Raw genomic sequence first — 25,408 nt, 5'->3', positions numbered from 1 at the left:
GACTGCAACATCTCCTTTCCTGATGATACTTTCTCAACGTTCTTTTCAAGCCTATCTGATGGAACATTCCACCATTTACAGCAATGCTACTGGGGCATTGTTTCGGCTGATCCAGGTGGCCTTTTAATTTCAAAATCACGGATTAAATTATAGTCACACCACTGGATATTTAGTGGAGGTGCAACTTCAACTACAGCTACATCTTAAAGTGTGGCATGAAACGTTTGTAGGAATCATTACTACTATTTGAGATAACGTGGAGTCATACTGCCACGTAGCCTGGCGAGAGTTCAGTTCATGCATTATAGACCGCAGCAGCAATGACTTAATCAAATAGACTTGGTATTCAAAACATTATTCCATCTATCCCAGTCAAGAAGGTGGTAAAAATCCTTGCCATATGATCCATATCATGCCTGATGATTATTACTGTGCATGGAAGTCAACACCTGTATGTGTACCAGTAGCATAGTTGCTGAGGAAAAGGAAACTTGTATTTGAGAGCAAAGAAGCATTCACTAAACATTTAAAAAGCAGGGCAAGCCTTTGATTAGGGTAGTGTGAGAAGTTGGCCGGGCATATGCTGTCCACTAGTTATAGTGGGCACCTTGCACCAGTCCTAACAACCCTTATTGATGATAGGTTTAAAGACAACCTTTATTGAAAGCTATCCTAGTGGTAGCTATGGAGAGCAGCCTTCAGGCTAAGTCTTGAAGGAGTGTAAATTAGCTTGGGGTTTACCAGATTATAACCTCTTGAATTACTAAATGAAATGAGAACCACACAAGGTATATAAAAAATATATGTATTTATTTCTAAACACTCACTACTAATCTCTTTATGAGATAAGAGTCCAAGATACACAATAATACAGTTCTAAAACGACAGTAAATAGCACAATATACAATGGGCCCCAGGGGCGGACCAAACCATATATTAAAAAAGTGGTATAAGAACCACAACTTGACTAGACACAGAGCCTAGAGCACGTAGAATCGCTGGGACCCCAAGTAACAACCCAAGGTAGTGACACAGGAGACCCACGGGGGACGTGTGCAGTGTGAGAACACAGCTGCGAGCCCCGTACTATTCTATGGGAAAGTCGCGGTTGGAATTTTAGAAGTTAAGGACACTTAGGAGAGGACTTTGAGCAAACCCCTTTAGAATTATGGGGTTCTAGGGTCAGCACCCACGGTAGCACCGGAATACTCAAGTTACCTCACCCAGGGAATCCGGGTGCATAGGTGTCAAATAGTGTTGGGAATCGTCGTTGATTTCAATGGCGATCTTCTGCAAAGTGCTGCTGCCGGGAAGGAGAAAAGTGTCCGATGTGATCCAAGCCTGGATCGAAGATCAGAAGAACCTGAAAGCAGAGGGGACAGAGTCTGGGTCACTTGCCAGTGACCAGGTGCACGATAGACGAATGCCCACCGATGTCGGGTGCTTTAGGTGCGAAGAGGTGAAGCTTGACTCTGCAGCCATGAGGACCAGGAGGCGTGGACTATGACCAGGAGCTGGATTCAAGCTGTCCCATGAAGGATGTCGAGTGCTGCGGTGTCGGTGCCCGGATTGGACCCAACAAGCCTTGGCAACAGCAACCCACACAAGAAGAGAAAAGATGCTTCGGTGCATACCAGCAAGGTTCTGGGGACTCCCCAGGCGATGGAGAGTCAGGGCACATCTGGAGCAAACAGGTAAGCCCAATTAGAAGGAAAGTTGCCTTCACAGGGACCCACCAGTCGACAGACTAGGGATCGCGAAGGGACCTTGAGAGAAAACACAAAGGGCCAGCTCACGGAACACTCGTGGAGTGTTAGCGGGCAATCTTCGGTGCAAATGCTGCTCGGGGTCAGGGCTACAAGTAACCCAAAGCTTAGCTGTAGGAGTAATTGGAAAGCGGATGCTTCTGCAAATGGTCGCGGTGTCCAGGGGTTCGGGTTGCACGGTCTTCCACGAGGGATACAGGCCTCAGAATTGCTGAGTGCACAGATCGACCTCAGAGACCACGGAAACCCACATCCTGTGTTGCAAAATTCTTCGGAGTCCGGCGGGAGCTTCGGAGATGCAAACCGGACAGATGCGTCTTTGGTGCCTGCCTTGCAGGGGAGTAACTCCTTTACTCCAAGGGAGATTCTTCAGTCATCTAGTTCAATGTAGATCGTCAAAGTTCCAGGATTCAGTATCAGAGTTTCGTCCTAGTGTAATCTCAAGTCCTGTAGCCAGGGGGTTCCTATCTCATACCCAAGGAAGGGGTGGTTCAAACTCTAGGGACCCACGTATGGGAGGGTCAGGAAAGAGGGGTGGCTACACCCATTTCCTTTGTCCAGTTTCGCGCCAGACCAGGGGCTGGTAGCCCCTGCAACCGGTTTGAGCTGGACTATGCAAAGGGACACCAAATGTGCCCCCAGTGCTGACTTCAAAGCACTCTTGGAGTGCACCCACCCAGCCCCAATACACTAAAGCCTGTCTGGGAGGGAGGTGGTGACACCTCCCTGTGACAGGAAACCTATTGTCTAGGCCTCCCCTGCCGGAGTTTCGTCCAGCAGCAGGAGGGCAGACTTGTGTCTGTGGCTGGCATCCATTTTGTGATGCCAGGGCTCTGATAGCTGGTACCGGGTATACCGGTGCTGTCATGTCTCTCCCGCTAGAAGGGTGGGATCATACTCCCACACCAGTTACTGGTGTGGGGGTATGATTCCAAGGTGTTTGACACCAAACACAACATGTTTCCGTGCAGCCATCCCAAAGTTCGCATTTACCGTTTGGTTATGATGCACTTAAGAGTATATGGTCTGGCTGCATCACAAACAACGTCAGAATAAAGATTCCGAAGGCTGCAGAGGGGCTCTGCTCATGCATGGGCACCCTCTCACATAAAACCCAGCACCCTGCCTTCAGGATTAGTAAGGCCTACCATAGCGGTGACTGTTTATATGTGCTGTGAAATGGAGAGATATAGTGAACCTATAGCTCAGTAAGGGGTGCATGCACCACCTTACCCAGGCTGCAGTAGCAGTCCTGTGGTGTCATTTTGGAGGGCTTTCCAGGGGTGGCATAATACATGCTGCAGCCCATGGTAGGCCTCTGGGGTACCTATGCCCTGGGTACATAGTATACCATATACTAGGGACTTATAAGGGTACCCCAGAATCCAATCTGGAGTGTACCTAAAGTACTGGGGATCAATTTAGAGAGGAAGCAGCTAGGCTGGGGTCCTGGTTAGCAGGACCTCAGCCAGACTAAAGTCCAAAAACAGTGAAACATCAGCAAAAAGTGGGGGTAACTATAGGAAGCAGATCCTACTCTCCTACAGGTAGAATAAGTTATCCAAAATGCAGAGTATTTGTTACCAAAGCAGAAGTGTTTAAATAAACTTGTAAGGAGATGCTTGGAAAAAAAGTGGCTGCATTTCTGATATTTAAAATGGATATTTGAGAGATACGTCCTGTGTTGGAAGGCTTAATGCTGGTATTCATTCCGAGGTACCAAAGTGCACCTACTGAAAGAGAAATAATTTTTTCACATGTGCATTTGCATTTCATCAACTAGTCTGAGGCCTTAGCATGTTCGACTGAACGGACCATTCTGCTTTTTCATCCCAAAATCAATATTTATTTTGAGTGGGGATGCTATTGTATGAGCTTGTATGATTTGTCAAAATTAGCTGTCAGTGGCCTGTAATTATGCTACCTTGCTTCTTCAAAGTGAATAAATGTATTCCGGAGTATCCACTTGGAAGGGACAGTGTCAGAACCCCTTTCAGAGGACCATGGGGCACGCAGGTGGTACTGGGCCCAACAGTGGTTGAGGCCTTCTACTCGTGATGACGCAGTGGCCCGACCTACTATGTATCAAGGGCAATTCATAAGCTATACCACAATCCCTTTTAGGTTAAAGCAATAGTGTTTATCCAGCAAATCCCTGGCCCAACACCCTCTTCCTTGTAATGTGGTTAGGGTTATTACCCAATCACTGGTGGTTGCATCCATGGAATGCTCACTAGTAGGCCTTATTCAAGCTTCCACTCTGAATCTTAGGAAAGAGTCAAAAGTGTCTACAGTGCTGCAGCACCTTCTGTAGCGAGTCCCCTGGAGCCTGTCAGGCCCATATCAAGTCAATTACACAGGAAATCCCCAATACCGATGACCTTTTAACAGTACTGACGATGTCTCAAGCCGCCGCAAGCAGGAAACCTCCTTATCGGCGGAACCCCTCCCAACAATGTAAGTGTTAAGTATAGGTGATTCTATCCCGATGCAAAAAGGTTTCGCAGCAGGAGGGAGAGGGGTTAGTCACATCCCATGTCACAATGAGAACACAAGGTACAGTCCCCTGCCAACCGCTCACCTCCTGGCTCTCACCAGTTCACCATGCTTTTGGTAAATGGTGGTGGGAATTGAGCAAATCGAATTTAGAAACTGACGTCCTGCAGTCATCCGAACTCATTCATCAATCGGGGAGGTCAGTGGGAGCAGGACCCACTATATAAACAACAATGACACTGTCTCAGTACAACACAGGAGAAAGGTCATACTCCAGGATACCGTTGCCATGAAAGTTTATTCCAAAGGCTGTGCGTTTCGACCAAAACGATCTTTGTCAACGCCATAACTATGATCGGCGTTCCTATTCCCTTCAACTAAAAACGTCACCATGGACATAATGAAAAGGTTTTACAACATATCACGCACGATATTTACAACAGTCCAGGCAATTTGAAAAAAAATATACAGGTAATATGTTAATATACCTTTTGAAAAATATACATTACATGAAAATATAAAACTGTGAACTTAATTGTCACAGCATTTGAAACACTGCGTGTTGGGAGAAATATATAGGGCACTTAAAATCATGTTGCCTAGCAACCAATCATCCTGACCAGCAATCGAAACAATTGATTGCGACTGGGTAGTTATAGTTAGAACCACGTTTCAATAGGAAAATATTTTTTTGTTTTGCTTCTAATTTTGGTCGCTGTTCAACCAATCTTCAGGAAACATACTAAAAAAAAGTTCATCTTGATAACAAATAGTTCGGACAGGAAAATGTCAACTTTCTAATAGTGCAACACAAAAAGATGATGGACGGAATGTTGAACATTGTCAAACATTCACCACCAGTCACAGATCGGGGTTTAATCCATTGTTATTTTGCTCACCACGCCATTCCAGTTTGAACTCGGGCTGGACTATTCCCATGAGGGCTCGGGGTGAGTGTCTGACCAGTTTAATCGCTCCGTCCAATATCTCATTGTGCTTGCTTTGTTCACCCTAAGTTGGCAAGGTATGCCCAGACGCGAGTCCCTTGCTCACTTTGCCACTGAATTAAAATTAGCCTGGTTGATGAAGAGTGTTAGCCCGAAACCAGCACCAGGATGTTTGTTTCCGTTCCAGATAAGACCTGGCTTGGCAGTCCGGGCTGGACTGTTCCCATGAGGAACAGTAACAAAACTGATTTGCATATGGCTGGGTCTGAATTGGGGTGGCAAAGTGAGCTTAAGAAGGATGATGGATTCAACCCAGATCTGACACTGGGAGCGAGTGTCTGAAAAGTTTCTGCACTCCATCCATCACCATCCTTGTGTTAACTTTCTAAAAGTGGTATCTACAGATTTGCGATTTGAAATCCAACTTTACCATTGAAAAGGATTTTACATTACAATTCCTTGGACACCAAACTTGATATTTTCATCTGCCCCCAAAATCATTTATTAAATGTAATAAGGTAACCCAATGTAATCCTATGAGAGAGATAGGCCTCACTGTAGAGAAAAAAATGAATTTGGGAGTTTTTCACTACGAGGACATGTAAAACATAAAAGTACATGTCCAACTTTTTAAATACAATGCACCCTGCTCTATGGGAAGTTTAGGGCCTAACCTAGAGTGACGAACATGTATTAAAAAGGGAGTTTTAGGCTTGGCAAAAGGTTTGTTTGGCCAAGTCTAATTGGCAGTTTAAAACTGCACCCAGGCTGCAATGGCAGGCCTGAGACCTGTTTTAAGGGAATAAAGCGGGTGGCACAATAAGTGCTGCAGGCTCACTATTAGCCTTTATCGGCACTGGGTATAGGGTATACCACTTTACTAGGGACCTATAAGTAATTCATTATACCAATCAGGGTTAACCTAGCTTTCCATGTTTTAGAGAGATAGAGCATAAGCACTTTAGCACTGATTAGCAGTGGTAAAGTGCACAAAGTGCTAAGGCCAACAAAAACGAATTCTGCAAAATATGAGGGGAGAAGACAAAATGTTTGGGGAAAACAACCCTAAGGCTGACAGGTCTACGAGCACCCTCTTTTTAGATTTTGGTGTTCTGACTCTTTGACAAAGCCAGCAGGTCTGCCTTTCTCAAAATAACACCCTTTATATTGTTACAGTCAGCTGTGCGAAGCATGGGCTGCTGAGCATCCACAAGCGGTTGTAAGAAAGGCCTGGCCGAGGCCAGTCCCTGCACCTAATCTCCTGCCGTGCACAACAGGCTTGCTCCTGTTTCTTATCCTGAACGGCACCCTCAGGACAGCAATGGGCGTGGCAGACAATAAAAGGTCAAAAATAATATTCTAAATCCAGTGCTAGAATATTTGGGGAAAGAGCAACTCTCCCCCAAAGATTCCAGGAGGCTAATTTAGTATTCCTACTCGGGTCCTGGAACATTTAGGGGAAAGATATATTCCCAAAGTATTTTTAGGAATGGAAGAAAAGTAGTCCTTTTGAATGGCAGTTAGTGCTGCTGGGAGCGCGCAGTTCGGGGTAAAAAACTAGGAATAACACACGGCGATGAATATCTTACTTTACATTAAAAAAACAATAGAAATTTAGTGAAAAAGTAAAGGTTAAAGGGATGTTTGAGTTAGGTAATAATGTCACGTAACTGCAGATACTTTGACGCCCTCCCACTCTGAACCCACGTTCTGTAGGGTGGCCTCTTGGCATTTAAAAAGGTCCCAAAATAGAGCTCTGCACACTGGTATTGACAAATGTTTTAAGCTCCACATCTGAATGCGAGGAGGCAAGCAAGAAACTGACAGAGTGCAGGGGCAGCCCTTACTTGTGGCGTCACTTTGAGGGCAGTATGAAGCCACACGCCACAACCAAGCAGTGCAAAGAAGTACTGCTAAAAAAACGCATCAGGTTCCAGTTTGGCACCTGAGGAATATTCTTGAAGAGAGGAACCTACGGTTAGATAGAGTATCCACCAGAAAGTGCAAGTAACTTGTTCATTTTGTAATAAGTGTTCAGGATCCTCCACATGGATGTGGGGATTACAATATAACCCTATTAGTTGATTCAGTGAATCTATCAGAATACGGTCTGCGAGGTCGGTCGAACGTGATTTAAAAAGAGGGGGCGGAAAGTTGGGAAGGTTTTCTGCCTTACCATCAGTGGTGCATACTAGCGGGAGGAAGGTTGTGGACCTCTCAGGGAGGCTGACCCTGTTTAACTCATGGAGTTCTTTACTCGAATAGTGTATGATGGCCATGGGTACAAACAAGACAAGTGAGGAAAGGAGTGTGCAGATAGGAGGTAGATAGCAGCAGGAGAGACGGACAGAGTGTTCGGCGATGAGCAGGCGCGGACAGGCACAGACGGGCTTGCCTTTGGCGCTCTGCAGCGTGCTTCCGCGCGGAGTGCTTTCTTTAAGAAGGGTAGGAAGTGGAAGCGGGAAGAAAGGCGGCTACAACTAGAGCGCTGACCGTGGATTGAAGGTGACTTCCTCTCACTTCCACCGGAAGATTGTGCGATGCTGGTCCCTCCACTCAAGCGGCACAAGCCGTGGCGGAACGAGGACAGCACAACAGAGTGAAGGGATGGAAGAAAAGGTAAGGGCGACACATAAGGAATTAAAATATGCTTTAAAACTATGTGGTTAGACGCGCTATAGATTGCAGAGTGCCGCATCTGACCTTCTTATTCCGGATTTTGAAAAACCGGGTGACTCACTCACCCCACTGAATTACTACTGAGCATTTTTTCTTTTGCTTTAGCAGGTCTAGTCGCTGCTGTTGGCTTAGATAGTGCTGGTGGAGTTTAAAAGCTTTGGCTTTGGCTTTGAGCACTGTAGCAGCTACCATCATGAAGAGGGGTAACACTGGAGAGTGCAACGGTACAATATCCAGGGCATCACCAAGGATGCCATGTGGCACGCCATGAACGAGCATCAGCGAGGCATGGTTGAAGGGGACATACAGGGTAAGGAAACCTCCCAGGCATCATCAAGGCTGCTATCCGGTGTACTGCCGAGGTGCATGGGACGGCAGGCCGGGAGGTAGGAGAGATAAACGTAAACAGTGCAATCACGTTGTATAAACCAAGCTATGCAGTCACCATGAAATGCTAAACAAGTAATGAAATAGAAACGCGCATTTGCAATGCAATAGGAATCACATTTACAAAAGACCTATGGCATTGCAAACAGTGGTTATCATGGACAACAGGAGGAAGGACGGGGGGAAGGCCCGGACAACAGGAGTGCAGGCAGGGGCATGGGGGAGAAGGCACAGACAACTGGAGGGAGGGGGGAGAAGGCAGGGACAACGGGGGTGGGGGGGGGAGGCAGTAGGAGAACCTCATTAAAGAAAATAGTGCTCACAGTCTAAACAACACGTACCATGTAAACCTCGAAGTAAAGGGGCCAGTAGCCATGGGAGGATACAAATGCCGACATGGACACAATAAGGAGGGACTAACAAGCATATAAACTAATCCGAAGGCAGCATTTACGAAGGACAAAGACACGAGCCAATGAAAAATAGGGGCGGGGAGTGGGCAGGGCTTCCCTTACATACTGAACTACAGCAGATCTTCACCAGAGCAGTGCTTGCACGCTGACTCCAGGCTCAACCTAAAAAGGAGAGCGATAAAGTAGTTTCTTAACTTTATAGGTGGAAGTTTTCACTTTAGCCAATCAAAAGCAGGGGTAACCAAGCTATACTCCAGGGGAGACAAACACAGAATAGGGAGGAAATCAACAACAAAAAGCAGGGAACTAGGATGGATACGAAAGTCATCTAATCATGAGCATGGGCTGATTGTGTAGTATTGTATACATATATATTGTACACTGCGGTCTGTGACTGAAGTTGGAGCGGTCAGTAATGAGACTGCAAACCACCACAGCTATACAGAACCACTGTTTATAAAGCAACACATAATGCAACACACTAATTGCCTGCAAATAAATCATGTGGTCACGACAAATTATTTTATGCCCTAAAAAATAATTTCACTAAATCAAACGAAAGTCGTTCTTTTTCAAAGGACAATTTTAGCAACACTCTCACCTCCAGGTTCCTTGTCTGGATTATACTCCAATGCATTTCTACAAATAAGGTCTATATCCTTTAAGTAGTCCTTGGCAATGAAATACTCATTTTTATCAATTTTGGTCATCATAGTAGACAAATCCATTGGCCGTTTGATGACTTCAAGATAATCTGAAATCTATGATAATAGAAGAAAGTTAGTATTCTTCAAATAGAAGTTTCAAACGCAAAAACAAACATTAAAAAAGCTGGATGGATGATTTGTTACATTTATCATGTGATACTAGCAAGCTTCACAATGTGTAACAACAATATGGGATGTGCTGCATTCACACTGAAAGCACAGAAAAGGGAACTTGCAAACACCTATGTGAGAGGCCAGTCATTGCAACATGTCTTTAACTAATTGTGCTGGCAATTAAATGACTGAATCCAAAAAACAAGGGAGAAGATGGTTAAATGGTAATTCATATTTTGTGCAAAATATGTGTCCTACCTGCTTCTGTGGATCTTCTTGAATGAGGTATTCTCCAGTGTTTACCTTCTTTGGAATACCGCCACCCAATAGGAAGACCCAAACCCTTTATAAATAGAAAACTAAAAAACAGACTGTAATGTGCATCCCACTGCACTCTAAAGCTTGTTGCCGTTTGTCTTGGTGCTAGTGCAGGCCTTTTCTTAGCTTTGCTACCAGTGAAAATTAGACTAAGGGCACTTACTCAATGGGAGCGTTGTCTAAAAGGAAACCGTAACTAATGGGGATTACTAATGTTACTCTGCAGATAAATTGTTCTCTTGCAGGAATTACTACCCGCAGAAAAGAATACCAAGCAGTCCGCAACAAGAACTTCAGTCAACATTTGAATCAATATTTCCTGCAAAATGGCATGATTAATCTGAAATCCAGCCACAACATTAGCATCAACACTGTCATTGCAGAAAGTGTAGTGACTATACAAGGCAACAAAGCTGAATTTCCAAAAGGCCTGCATGACAACATATTCCACAATAAGGAACTTTAGCTTTACATATTGAGCTGGGCCACCTTTAGGGTTTGAACTCTAATGAATAGTGACACAAGCAGTAAAAGACAAAAAGAAAGACCCAGAATAGATTTAGAATAAAATAGTTATTTAGGAATTACAAAACAAATAAGCAGTCTTGTTTCAAAGTCTCTAACTCTGACATATAAAATGTAAAGCTCTATTCGAATACATTTAAGATACCGACTTTGGCATAAATGATGCAGGGTTCCATGGTGAAATAATATAGAATACTTCGCTCAAATCTTTCTAACATTACCCCTTTAAGAATGGAGCTGCAGCACATAACCTAGCACTAAACATCAGAAGCACAAACTGCAGAATAAAGCATGAAGACTATGGACCCTGCAAGGAAGATAGATCCAATCTTCTTGGTGCTCAGAGTCTCTCTAAGAGAGGAAGTACTGCAGATCTTATTTTCCCAGTTAGATGAGATGAAATATGTCTCAGTAAACCAGCATTTTAAGATAGGTTGATAAGACTGAAATTTGGAGATGCTCTTCTTTAGCACAAACACCTTAATAGAGTAGAAGCAGGTTTCCTTACAAAGTCCGAGACCTGGAGCTGGAACAAATGGTCAGACACTGGACTCCCAAGGATTCACTTTAGTCTGTTAAAGGAACGCTAATTCAACCAAGAGCCAATGGAGAACTTTCACCTCTGGCATAATATGGACTCATTGGTGCTGGCATGATCTGGCTGCTTAATTCTGCAGTCTTTACAACCTGTCAACGTGTCTTTCGGGGGGCCAGAGCAAACTATCTGACATTAGTCAGGTTAATAAAAACGAAATCCATCATCCTCTTCTTTTATGAATAACTTATATTGGTTCTCCTAGATACTTGGATGGATTCTGTTGAGAGCACTAGTGCCCTGTATTTCTGGCAGTATCTAGTGGTGGACTTAGGTATTCTTTTCAGTCAAGGAACAGAGGATGAATAGGCAGTCAATGTCTTTCTGTATTGCCACAATGCTGTGCTGCATCTGCTTGAGAGTCCAGTTGAGTGACATATCAACCAGACACTGGCTGCTAACACAGCTTTATAAAACTCAAAATGTATCAGTCAAACAGCTAAAGTCTGATTAGATAGTCTAATCTAGCTATCACAGCATACAACTACTTCAACCCAAGAACTGGTGATATCACCACTGATGATCTGCTGTCTCTTCTATACAACTGGCAGTGTTGCAAAGGAAATGACCTTTAGCTTGCCTATATCATTCATTCCTGCAGCAGGAATGTTGATGTTTACACATTGAAATCTTTTATCACTTTTCTTACTATGAATTTATACAACAACTGTACAATAATGACTCCAGCAAAGCTGATAAATCTTCTGATATTTTCAACATTTCATCTGCAAGCACAAAGAAATATCCTAAATTGATTAATGTCCCCCTATATCTGAAAATAACCTTCCACCTAATTACAATATGTTAACTAAAACCAGGAATTTGGGAGCTGTGGAGTTGGTTAACTATGGAGTAATCATGCTCACAGAGATACACAGCCAGTCTAAAACTCGTTTGAAATGAGTTCACACCAGTTAATGAGGCTTTAACAGTTCTGGCCATCTTTCATAAGATTCTATGCACCATAGGAAGTCTGCAAAGCCAACGGTGTCAGTTTGGGTCTCTGCATTTACTTCAAAAATCACTCAATAAATCAACTCCATCTAACTCCAGTACTAAACTATACCATCCTAAAGGAACCCTTTGGTAACTCTGATATTGTTTCTAATTTCAGACTAATCCCATGAATACCTTGTGTCATAAAGGCTCAACAAACAAGGCTCGCTTTTGGAGCCAACAGTCTCCTCAGCGACTAATAGTCTTGCCGTAAACCGGGCCTGGGCACTGATGCAACAATACGGATTACATTGTAGAATGTCTGAAAATTGATTAGGGACCAATCTTTGACAGACTGGCACTATCCACAGATATCAGCATAACAGCATAACAGCATTATCCTCGTTTGCTAGCGTCTTACAAAATCATAACCGTAAGGTCAAACTAAGACCTGTACTCTACAGATCCACCAACATCACTTCTGGGAACCTACAGGCTGGGCCTGGTCTCCTACACAACCCCACTATCAGTATGTTGTGTTCACAAGAAAAATGCATGCAAAGAATAGTCAGTTTCATCTACAGCCAGACGATAATCTGAGATTTTCTCCAATGTGCCTCACTGCCATTCGCACCTTAACTACTGGGTGCATTAAAACTGGTGCTGCTGGTTTAGGGATAAAATCAGTTTGGGGGAACTATCAACGCATCTGATCTCTTTGACATAATCATTGCCGATTTTAATTCCCAGGAAAGTTGTGTGTTTAGTGCTATAACTAACTAGCTCTCCTTCAGTCATGAAATAAATGCTGTACTCAATTAGAATTTGATTGTTTGTACTGGCTACAGAAAGTCTACCACTCCACCTCTTGGAAGGTTGCCCCAGTCCAAGCTATAATTATTTCCCACCTGGATTACAGCAATAGTGTCTCAACAGTCCAGAACCATACAAGGGTGCAGATTTATGAGCCCCTTGCGCCACTTTTGCGTCACTTTTAACATGGGAAAAGTGACGCAAAAGTGGCGCAAGCGGCTCATAAATCTGCCCCAAGGTGTCTTTTGCTGTGACCACAATGATATGATAAACACTTGCCTGCACTGAAATCTCTATTTGCCTCCTTTCACAGAATGACCCAATTTGAAATCGCTTAGTCTCATACACCTTACATCAAAACTCCGCAGTCTACCACGCCAGCTGTTTGCCCTTCATCATTCAAACAGAAGTCTAATATCTGCCAACCAACATCTATCGCTTTCAATGGTGTATATTTAACAATATAGCTTTCTAAAAGTCAGGAGGTCCATGATCATTCACTACTGCAAGTAGGCCTAACTTTAACCTATTCTATATTTCGAAACACAATCTCTGAAATTCGGCGATGCTGGGAAGACACCCCGGATAGACCATTGCCTGCACAAGCAGGTTCGAATTTTGTTGACTTAACTCACATTCAAGAAGGCTGAAGTTATGGTGTTTATCGCCAGCAGATCCTATCCTCTCAGCATGCGGACTAATTGGTTCCATGACCTCCTGAAATGCTATGCACCCCAAACACACACAGCATTACTCCAAAGTGGTGGACAATGCTTGACAACCTAAATACCTACGGAAAATATAATAGGGCAAGTGTGCCCAACACAAGACATTTGTTAAGATCTAAAATTACTCCAAACTCTCCTGGCTATTTTACCAATTATAAAATATTTTGGTTGAAGCAATGACCCCTATCTAAAGAGATGTAAGCTTGGCTTTTTAGAGGTGATAGAGTTTGGGATGAAGAAATCTTAATGTCATGTCCTTGTTTGCGACCACTCATGTCTTAGAAATCCAGATCCAAGTGCTAAGCAATGAGGAAAGCTGAAAACTAACCAACTTGCCCAAATCATATTTCCATAGAAGAGTCTTTAATACCATACCATTCAGCAGGTGAGTTTCTACTAAAATACTGCTTATTTGAATCCTGTGTCATGTTTGGGAGCTAGGGAGGACTTCATCTTATATGAAAACTGACTTAGTGAGAGTTGGGTGGGAAAGGAGCAGGAAGATACAGAGAGGGGGAGAACATAGTCTCCTAAACATTGTAATGCAACCAGAATAAGGGGAAAAGCTATCAAATCAGGTGAAGGGAACTGAGATATGCACGAAAGCTATCGGATTAAGGTAGAGGGGTGGACACAAAGCTCAAGCTAATTCTATACTGGTTACTGTAGGTCTGTTGCTAACAAACTGCTAAAGCAGCATGAAGATGAAACCTAAAGAGAGGAAATAAGCCATCAATTAGCTTCAATAGACAATATACAAACCTATACAAAGACATTTGTTTGCACCAACAGTGGCACAATAACCCATACCTGTGCCTATCTGTGCATCCGTTTCAAAATGAAAACTGTTCAACAAAGAATGGGATAAAAAGGGCATGAACACTTCTATGGAAGGTTTCAATGGCTATCCACCAAACCCTAAGGTAAGGAGAGGATTGCAGGATCTTTGAAGATTTGCATTATTACCAGGAAGAGTTATTCTTCCTTCTCGAGGGAGGTCTGAACTCAAAAACACAATTTCACCTGATCTTCCTGTCTGCCTCAGTTAAATGAGGAACTTGCCCGCTCACCCTTTACTAGGAATCATTGCATATGACCGCAAGGAACAAGCTTTAAATTTGAAACGGTCTGGCTTTAAAGTTTCTGAAAGATACAGGAGACAACAAAGCATTCATAAGTGAAAAATGTCCAATCAGTATGCTGTATCCTTAACCAACTGCCGTAGATCCTTAATCTAAAATTTATAGTTCCTTTTTTTCTTTTGGTTTGATACAGAATAATCATACACATAGGTGTTTGCAGGTTATGGAAACAAGACCTCGTCAATATCCACCGGTTTGCTGAAGATGCTGAAGCGTTTATCTGTGGCCAGCCTTTTGGTAACATCCCTGAGAAACAAACGTAGCTCCCTTAAAGTGTTTTCTTCAAGGGCTTCTATTCGCTGAGTTTCTGTTTCAGATAGTTGGCGGGGAGCAGGAGGCTGTGCAAGAGGGAGGACTTCCAATGCACGAAGAGCTAAGAAAGAAAGAAAGATCAGACATATGTTGAAAAATAAAACACATTAAGATCACCTAAATTTTTTGGGTAGACTCCTATTTTGGATGAAAATACATGGCACATTCACTGGTTTCGTGAGGTTTTAAAAACATTAGCGGAACCCAATTTGATGCTTACCTAAAGAGAAGTTTGATACAACAATTGAATGAACGAACTATTAAAAATATTTCTCTCGATCCCAGGTTGTGTGTTCATACTGCCATCATGTTCTTATTGATTTTGTACTGAGAAGGAGACAATCCACTCAATGTATTTTACTATATTGTTGAAAGGCATGTTACAAAGATCGATGTTCACATCTTATGTTAAAGAAAAACCTTTGAGTACATTTTGATAATCATAGGTTTTCCAGTTAACGCCCATTTGAGGTAAAGTAAACAAAAGTTTGAGAAAACTGTGGCTTTTTTATTCAGAATTACCCCATAAGCATAAAAATAGTCTCACTGTCATTTGGCCTGGCTTTTTTAGGTTTTCGTCTATGTATTCAAAACATTTGACCAGTCTTTAAAGTAATCAGCTCTTAATAGTGCAAAATGACCACACGGAAATTGCTGAGCTCTCATATCAGGTGTGAATGTTTTCACTTAGTCCTTCTAACTTTGGATTCTGGCAGTTGTTTTTTCTATTATAAATGCGGGACAATGAATACAAGAATGAAAGGTAAACAAACACCAGGAAAGCCAATAGGTCTAGGCCGTCCCGATTAATAAAGGACAGTATTCTGTAAGCAAATGAGCTTGCACATCTAGATGTATATGCCTAGCCAGTGAAGTATCAGAAGATCTGACACAAATGTTAAGCCAAAAAACATTGTCCACCTGTGGGAAAAAGTTCTTTAACAGCAGAAAATTGTGCTTGTGCAGGGGCCTAGTGCTCACCGTCACCAAGTATGTAGTTGTGAAAAAGGAGGCAGCACGAGTGATGTGAGGAAAGGTACTGGAGCTGCTGAAACAACACCTGGTGGGAGAAAGCCTGCTGAAAAAAAATTGCCAGAATTGTACACACTGGAAGTGTTAGTAGCATAAAGGTGCTTGGAGTACACAGTGAATGAGTGAGTGAACACTGCTGAGAAGATGCGAAAAGTGAAGGCTGCCTGAAATCTTAAAAGATAGATGCTTTTGTAATTGATCTCGCAAGACTTAAAGGAAGCCATCTTTGGGTCAGGCTGTCCCGATTTATAAAGGGCCAGCCGACAGTATGGCAAGTCTTAAGTTTAGCTTCTCACTCGAATCCTGAAAAAATACTATTAAAAAATGCCTGCGACACAAACGACAACAATTATGATTGCTGTTGATATGGGAATATCCCCAGCATATTAAATGGGAGTGTACCCTGCCCAGTCACCTTACTGTATGTGAAACTGGTACCTTTTTTATTTTATTTGCTTAACTTTCAAGTGATTCTAGCATGTGCAGTGAGGCCTAAGCCTGTACATGGTGAATCTTAGGTTCAGAAACTGGAGGAGCAGACCAAGTGTGCTCTCTTTGCTGATATGGGCTTCCTGTTCATGTTCTGGGTTGTTGACATAAAGCAGTGGTGGCCCTACGAGTAATGAGTCTGTATATAATCACAGGATATCTTGTTGACAATACTGGCTGTATATTGACTGTGGACCCCGAAAATGTACATGTACGTCCTTATTCTGGATACATTGGTGCAGTACTTAATAAAAATAAGATTTGAAAAAAAACCATACCCAAATATCTGCAGAGTAATATTCTTGAACAGACCGTTTTTCAATTACAAGGGGAGTGCAGTCTATTGACCACACTCATGTAAACATTTACACTTAGGCGTTGGACCCAGACCCTTGCACTCACATTCCATGTGTGTGCCAACTGCGTGTATGGAGTAGATGGTAGCAACAATCTGTGATATGGTGAGAGAATGAATGTTGGGACTAGTGAGAACCATTTGGATTGCCCCTGGGCTCACTGTGCCACTTGAATCAAGCTATCCTGGCTGATGAGGGGGTGAAACCCCAAAACCGGTCCTAGGATGCTTGTTTCCGGTCCAGGGAGGACCTGGCTTGGCAGTTCGGGCTGGACGCACAGGGTCAACACTGATATGCATATGGCCAGGTCTAAGCTGGGGTGGCATGGTGAGCAAAAGAATGATGGATTTAACCCAGATCGCTTGACTGGGGGTGAATGTTTTGATTTGTTCTGCATTCTGTTCATCAATTGTGTGTCTTTTGCTTTCTTGCCCTGATTTAGCACAGTAGAAGATGAAGAATGGGCTGTAGATCCCCTGACAGTGAAACTGCATTCCTGAAGCTAGAGACCTACACACTAAAGTGAAGGACGAGGAAGAGAGGAAGTGAGACCAAGCCTTAGAAATTCTATGAAAACCTTTTAGCATGGGACCGTTGATTGGTCTTACTTAGCACCGCCATTTGGTGGATGGTGAGGGCAGAGGGCGAGTCAGCAGATTATGTACTTGGGGATGAGTACGTTTCTAGGCAAGGCCTGCCCTTTTGTCTTTCCCCGACTGCTACTTCAGGAAGGCTGATAGCCAGGTTCACAGTCTTCACACTTCATTGTCCCCATATGGAAATATTCATGTCTGGAGGCAGGGTCATCACAAACTGATGTGAGAGTCTTTGCCTGCAGTGCAGCCAGAAAATGAAAATTGAAATTGAACTACCTAAATCAAATCCAGGACCTTAGAGAGTGGATCAACATCCTGTTACTGGAAAATGAAAGTGGGACCCAAACCATTCCACTTTGTTCCAGTCCACGTCTACTTGATCAAAGGAGAGAATGCTCTATGGAATACTTGAATTGCTGCTGTGATATCAGGAATGTTGTCTGCATTACAACCAGTCTCCCTGAGGGAATGGGACATCACCTGAAGTCTGCACTACTTGTTGGAGAAGCTTTGTGATTGTCTGGCTTCTCAAAGAAAGAAGGAGAATGACTGTCCCTGCAGAAGGAGAGATTATCCAGTAGAAGAAACCCAGCCATGTCCCCGGCATGTGGAGCACCAAGAACAACACTGAGTGCAAGTGGCACCAATCCAAGTTATGAGTGGTCACCCACCCTCCATGTATGATTCATATGGTGAACTGACTACAAGCGTTGGGTTGTCCAGCAGCATCCCTGTAGTGTGAGTTACTGTACCGCTCCCTTGACGTGCAGTGCACTGCAGCCACAGCGGAGGACATATCCCATGGCCCAGCAACTGCCTAAGAAGAGTACCTCCCAACCAGTCATGATGTGCTATCAATTTCCAGCAGCCACAGTGAGGAGCGCAGCTACTTACTGTCGTCCTATGCCTCAGAAGATATCCCAAGCTGCACCAAGCAGTTTATCTGCAGAATAGGTAAGATAAGGAAAGACAGTGAAAGACTGTTTTGATTGCACAAATAAAAGACTTCTGGTAGGAAGATAACATTTGCCAGCTTGAACTCTTTTGCTCAAGAATTTAATTAACTAAACCAGGGGTTAACAGATGTGATCACTTAATAGAAAACACACCTGTGCCTAATAATTACCTATGACTGCTAATCTCTGCCAAGTCTCCAAAAATATTGGGGCCACCCTTAGAACTGAGACAGATTACTGCTGATGCTGTGGAGCTTGAAGAGGATTATAGAACCCTGTAAGTGAAACACTATTAATGTGTGTAGTATTTAGTTGTGTTTCATTTAAGTATTTTCTTTAAAAAAAGACAAGCCTGGGCTGGACTGTGAAATATTGTGTTGGTTGTTAGACTGTATTACTTCGGAGTCTTTGTCGACCACGCTACATCCCTGAGAAGCCTTTGACTACTCAACCTTGCGAGTTAAGGGCCAAAAGGGTGTACTTGGCCCAGTTTGCATAGCCCTAGTAGGATGAACCCCAGGACACAAGAGGCAAACGACCTTAAACACTACTACTGCGTCCCAGTGGCCACTGTCTGCCCTGTGGCCTCCTAACTGGGTCTTACAGTGTACTGTCCCACTGGACCTGCATTGCGCTTCTTATGGCACCATAGGAAGCGCAATACAGGTCGGGTGGGACCGTACACTGCCATTCTTCTTGTTTTTCCTGCTTGTGCCATACCTTACTAAGTACATTTTTAGGGGGCACCCTGTACACATGAAGTCCTAACAGGGTCTGACAGAACTAATGCCTAAGCTCACAATTTACCCAGATAAACTAGAGAGAGGAACACACAAAAAGATGTGTGTACTTATGGACTCTGCAATTACTATCATTAAACAATTCCTTTTATAGCTGTAAGACTTGCTTTTGCTTATTTCAGGTATTTTTTCTCTCATTCTAAGGTAAGGCTCATGAGTCGGAGTGAAACAATAAAAGGTTTGTATTTAAGGATTCATTATGCCACTTATTTCATTGTGTATTATTTTCCAGATCAGGTTTAGATTCTCAATTTACCCAAAAATATTTCCATGTAACATGATTTTTGGTTTCCAGAGTATCCTATGAGAGTGTAAGGTGCATCAAACTCTCCTTAAACAGGTGTATGTTGTTCTACTCCAAATGCCTATGCACAACCGAAATTGTTTTTATGCTAACTGAACTTTGCAGGAGAAGAATTATTTGACATAGATTACATCCCCAAATGTAAAACCTGATTAATATATGTTTTTATAGCAATGACTTAACTGGTTCGAGTTCCAGTTAGTAGGGGCTGTGCAGCTCTAGACACGGATTGCAATGCATTATCAAAAGTGATAAAACAATCATTTCCCTTTGAATCTTTACTCATTAGTTCTGATTACGGTTCAAAATTGGACAATCTCTTCTAACCACTGTGTAAATTAAGAGATTTACGATGCAAAGAAAAATAATAGTGAAAAGGACACCTTTGTGTGACATGGTAGCAGCGTTAGCCTGGAGAGGCAGGTACACTCACTTTTTTTTTTAACAACTCTTTTATTAATCAAGAAGGCAAGGACTGCAGGCCCCTGTAGAACCAGGGGATCTGCCACATAGTAAATAGCAACAGCTCTTGATATTTTTACATAACAAGGAACATTGGAGAGCTATTCATACATCATCTGTCAAGAAAACCCCCTCCCTTCCCAACACCCGCCCCCCCGACCGCACCACCGCCAGAGTCCACCAGCACTATCTCTATACAATTAGTACTCCGCGCCACACCTGACACTCAAACAGGCCCCAAGTCTCCATCTGTAGGGACTGGGTCAAGGAAAATGCCCCTATAATCAGCCCACCGCTTCCAGATCTTGAAGTGTTTCCGAGGACACCCACGCGCCTTAAAGATGGGCAACTCCAGGCCCATATTGAAATCCAAACCTCGTTTCCAAACATTAAGAGAGGGAGCCGCCGGGGCCTTCCATGCCCGGGCGAGATCCCGCTTGGCTGTCGTTAGGCCCAGAAGCAGCAAGTGGCGCTTATAGATATTACCCCCAATATCGGCCATAATATGGAGCAACACCAATTGGGGTCTACAGGAAGATCCCAGCCCAACACCTCCGACAGGCACCCTAACACCCCCCCCCCAAAAAAACCGGCGCACTGCAGGGCAGTGTCAGACCATGTGCACCAAAGACCCCACCTCTCGCCCACACCTAAGGCAGTCCGGGGAGGCTATAAGACCCGCCCGCCACAGCCACTGCCGTGTGTAATATGTCCTGTGTAGATACCGAAATTGGACGAGACGCAGTCGGATCGCTATACTAGCCTCACGGGGGGAGGCCAGGGCCTCTCTCCAATCCGTCTCGTCCAACGGCCCCACATCCGTCTCCCACCTCTCACGCAGACCCGGCAGGGACGGAGCACTATGAATCACCATAGACTGATAGATTTTAGAGACTTTCTTTTCTTGGAGATCCCCCATAAACACCTTAGCCTCAAGGGGACTGAATTCAGGGATGGATTGCATACCCTCCAGTCTAGGGGCGAGGGCGAGGCACAGCTGGAGGTATTTAAAGAACTGTGTCTGTGGCATTTGATACTCATGCTGTAAGTCCCCAAAGGATTTTATCACACAGCCCTTAACCACCGATCCCAACGTGGAGATACCAATCCTGTCCCAACCCCTAAATCCAGAGAGGGTCGCCAAGTGAGGGAGCAGCCCGTTCTGCCACAACGGGGTCTCTCGGGTAAGCCTAACCCACCAGCCAATATGACAAAGCCCGACGCCACACCCGAAACACCACCTGAGTGACCGGTGGCAGTGCCTCTCGCAATGCAGTCGCGTAAAGTAGGGTATGTACCGTATGTGGGTCCATGAGACGCCTCTCCACCGCATACGCCGGGTCCCCCCTATCGCCATACCACCATTTGTTTAGGACCAATAAATGGGAGGCGTAATAATAGGATAAGAGATCAGAGGTAGCCAGTCCCCCATCATATACCGGCAGAATGCAAACCCGCAGCGATACCCTCACCAGGCCTCCTTCCCACAGAAATTGGCTCAGCACCGCATTAACCTTCCGAAACCAACTGGGGGGAATCTCATATGGGTGGTTTTGGAGCTGGTAAAGAAGTCGAGGCAGTGCCACCATCTTAAAGATGGCAGAGCGGCCACAGATAGTGAGAGGCATACGCGCCCAGAGCTTAACATCTCAACATACTTTCTCCCATACCGGCACCACGTTGCGCTCCCAGGCGTTCGTCGGCACATCGGTCAGGAAGACCCCCAGATATTGCAGCCCCCCGGCCGCAAGACGTAATGACGCCGTCCACGCACCCTGTACGTCCCGACCGCCCAGTACCCAAAGGGTGGATTTCCTCGGGTTCAAGTATAATCCTGACGTCTCCCCAAAGACCTGCATTATGCGGAGCAGTCTCGGTCCCGTTTTATCCAGATCCGAAAGGAAGAACAACACGTCGTCGGCATATAGGGCAATGCGATCCGAGTGTCCCTGTTCCCACTCAAACCCTGTGTATTGCGCATCCATACGAACCCAGGAGGCCAGTGGTTCCATGGCTAAGGCAAATAGGTAAGGCAAAGAGGGACAGCCCTGTCGTGTCCCCCGGTGCACCGGGAATCTTGCCGAGGTTGCCCCTGCCACCCGAACAGAGGCCGTAAGATCCGCATACAGAAGCGTTAAATAGGATAAGAAGCGTGGCCCCAGGTTTAGACGTTGCAGCAAGGCAAACAGATAGCGCCAACTAAGAGAGTCAAAAGCTCTATCTATGTCTGCCAAAAGGAGAGCTGCCCGAGCCTCTCGCCGCTGGACTGCAGCAATCACCACATGTGCACGCCGGATGTTGTGACGCGTTGCCCTATGTGGCATAAACCCGGCTTGGTCCGGGTGGACCAGGGTATGAATATATGGCAAGAGCCTGTTGGCCAGGGCCTTGGCAAGAATCTTCGCCTCCACATTAAGAAGGGAAATCGGCAGATAGGAGGCATGTTGTTCAGGAGGGCGGCCCAGCTTATGGAATACGACAATCTCTGCATGCCGCCAGTCGGCCGGCAAAACCCCCCGCTCGCAGGAATCCTCCACCACCGCATGATAATGGGGCCCCAGTTGCATAAAGTATTTTCTGAAGAACTCACTCGGGAACCCGTTCAGGCCCGGGGCCTTCCCTAGGGACAAGCTCCCCAATGCCGTCCCCAACTCATCCACCGTCAGCGGTCGGTCCAAGTCTGCACGCGCCTCATCCGAAAGGGCTCTAGGGGGGAAGATCATCGAGGAACCGATCTACAAGCCCCCCGGGCATGGTCTCCCGCGATCCGTACAACTCCGCATAATATGCTGCAAAGCTTTCCGCCAAGGCGCCAGGGTCTGTTAGCACGCGCCCCTCTCTATCTGTGATCCCCGGGAGGGTCTGTGATTGATGCTGCCCCTGACCCAGCCTATAAAGCATTGTCCCCGATTTGTCGCCCCACTGATAAACCCGGCTCCTCGTAGCTAACCATGCCTGCCTCGCCTCGTCCATCAAAAGCGAGGCGTATGTTTGCTGGGCATATTGCAACTGACACCGTGCGGTACCACCTGACTCCCCTCGGCTTCGACTCTCAAGTTCCCTAATCTCGCCCTCCGTCCGGACCAATCCCGCATCACGCGCTCGGCGGGCCGCCGCACTATATGAAATGTCAACTTCACGCAGCGTAGGTTTCCAAGCTTCCCATAAGATATCAACCCCTGACACTGAGCCCACATTCCGAGCCCAGTAAAGATCCAGAGCCTCCGTCATGCAGGCACAGTAGTCTTCCTGCTGAAGATGCCAACCCGAAAGGCGCCAGTGAAATTGCCCACTGACCCCCCGAGCCGCATACAAAGCGAGACCGGGGAATGATCCGATAAACCACGTGGGAGGATATCCGCCTCCACCCCCGTGCCACCGCGGCCCCTGAAAGGAAAATGTAATCTAGCCAAGAAAATGACCCATGAACGGCAGAGAGTTAGGTATACGCCTGTGTATTCCCATGAAGCCGCCGCCACGCATCCACCCAATTAAGACCGTCAGCCAAAGCCTGTAGTTTGGTTGGTCGATCGCCGCCTCGCGCACCACTCCCCGAACAGCGATCCCGTGACACCACCATAACATCATTCCAGTCACCGCCCACTATACCTGCTGCCAACGGCATCTCTGCCCATACAGTCATGATCTTTTCAGCCAGGGTCCATGATAATGGGGGTGGGGCATAGACACTCCCGAAAATCACTACTTCCGCCCCAATCTTTCCTAGAACAAAGATATACCGCCCTTGTGTATCCGCCCATAAGCGCGTGTGTGTATATCGGACCCGCTTGTGAATGAGTATGGCCACACCACGGGAACCCCTGGTGAACCCAGAATGAAAGACCTGCAGGTACCCGTATCTCTGAAGACAGGGAGCCTTAGTACCCAGGCGATGTGTTTCTTGCAAAAGTAGTACATCCGCAGACGCCCGCTTGGCATACTGCAGGACTGCCCACCCGTTTTATCTTGTCAAGCAGGCCTCTAACGTTCCAACTCAAGACTCGGAGTACCGCAGGTCTCCCATCGACCCTAGTAGCTTTATCTGCCATGATCAGTCAATGTAGTCCACTGAGACCCATCCAGAAGCATCCCAATTCCATTCATCTCTGGCAGCTCCCATAGGTGTGTGCGGTCCAACAAACCCCATAACCCCAACAACAACAATTCCAACCCCCCCAACCCCCACCCCATACCTCAAAACCACTGAAGTACCTGTCGCGGTGGATAGCATCGCCAGACCCCAACCATGGATCTCCAACCCCCCACCAATGGATCCCCAAACACAACCCCACCAACAAGTCGCAGGTGACTACCCCGCCCGCACGATGCTACAGCGGCACCTGCCCGTTACGTACTCTACCAACCCAGGACCCCCCTCTCCACACACATCATCGATTACAACACAGAGTCTACAATGTGATAGAGTCCCCCGCCAATACGGCCACTGCAATCAAGGAGTGGAAGGTGGACGCCCAGCAGCTCCCCCAGCTCCAGGTCGCACTCCACCAGATTTGGAGCGGCGGCGCGACCTGGACCGCCGGACCCGTTTCGTCTTCTGCCGACAGCCAGTCTTAGACGCCTCATCATGCGAGGAAGTAGAGTCTCTGCCGGGGGGAGTGTGACAACGAAGTTGCACAGTTTCATCCGTCCATTTAAACACCTTGTTGGGCGTGTCAAAGAACAAGGTCCGGGATTGGTATATCACCCGCAACCGAGCAGGGAACAGCAAGGCGTAGGAGAGCTGAAGTTCCCGCAGCCGGGCCTTAGCCGCCAGGAAGGATTGACGCTGCTGTTGGACCAACCTCGTATAGTCCGGGAAGATAAGAATGCGGGAATTTTCAAATTGGAGTGGTTCCTTTGCCCTGGCTTGCCGGAGGACGTCTCGGTCATGGTAATTAAGGACTCTGGCGATCACCGGTCGCGGTCGGGCTCCCACTGGCGGTTTTTGGACCAGCGCTCTATGCGCCCGCTCCACCACGAAGCAGCCGGAAAGAGTGTCAGGGGGGAGCCAGGACACCAGTCACTCCGTCAGGAAATGCTCCATGTTGGTACCTTCGCACCCTTCCGGAAATCCTACGAAGCGCAGGTTATTGCGGCGAGCCCTCCCTTCCGCATCTTCGACTCGGCCCACTAAGTTCTTATGGGAAGATTCCATGGCCGCCATCTGTTTTTTAAGCGTCGCCACGTCGTCCTCCACACCCGAGACCCTAGTCTCGGCCTCCGTGATGCGGGCCACGGCGTTCCGCAAGTCCTGTCGCAGCAATGTTACGTCGGAGACCACCGCACCAATCTTCGCGTCTAACATGTCCCTGGACTGGGTAATGGCCGCCAGCAGGGCTGCCCGGAGCTGCCGAGGCCGCACCCCCGGTCGGGCCCGGGCCCGTAAACTTGTCGATAGGCCCCTGTTTGCCCGGCGCCCCACCAGCTGTATCCTTTGTCATGCTGCGATCGTCTCTCACCCCCCGCGCCTGGGCACACACCAGGGGGCCCCCGGCCACAGAGTCCGGACCAAGAGTTTGCTGCCCCCACTCCAGG

The 25,408-nt window shown here is 46.0% G+C and overlaps 1 protein-coding gene across 3 annotated transcripts in view; it reads right to left on the bottom strand.

The window, feature by feature from the left end:
* Positions 1 to 25,408, bottom strand: part of ATAD2B (ATPase family AAA domain containing 2B) — a 790,780-nt gene that overhangs the window by 248,677 nt on the left and 516,695 nt on the right. For 2 of the 3 annotated variants that reach the window (XM_085610606.1, XM_085610608.1), the window contains exons 21-22: positions 14,743 to 14,939; positions 9,290 to 9,449 (exon numbers count right to left, since the gene is read on the bottom strand). In XM_085610606.1, coding sequence (XP_085466732.1) covers positions 9,290 to 9,449; positions 14,743 to 14,939 — 357 coding nt within the window. The remainder of the gene's footprint in view (positions 1 to 9,289; positions 9,450 to 14,742; positions 14,940 to 25,408) is intronic. The other variant, XM_085610607.1, reaches the window with a different exon arrangement.

Source organism: Triturus cristatus, chromosome 6 (genome assembly GCF_964204655.1).
Source record: "Triturus cristatus chromosome 6, aTriCri1.1, whole genome shotgun sequence".
NCBI lineage: Eukaryota > Metazoa > Chordata > Amphibia > Caudata > Salamandridae > Triturus > Triturus cristatus.
Note: the sequence above shows the minus strand (reverse complement) of the source record. Positions and strands in the feature narration are given on the sequence as shown.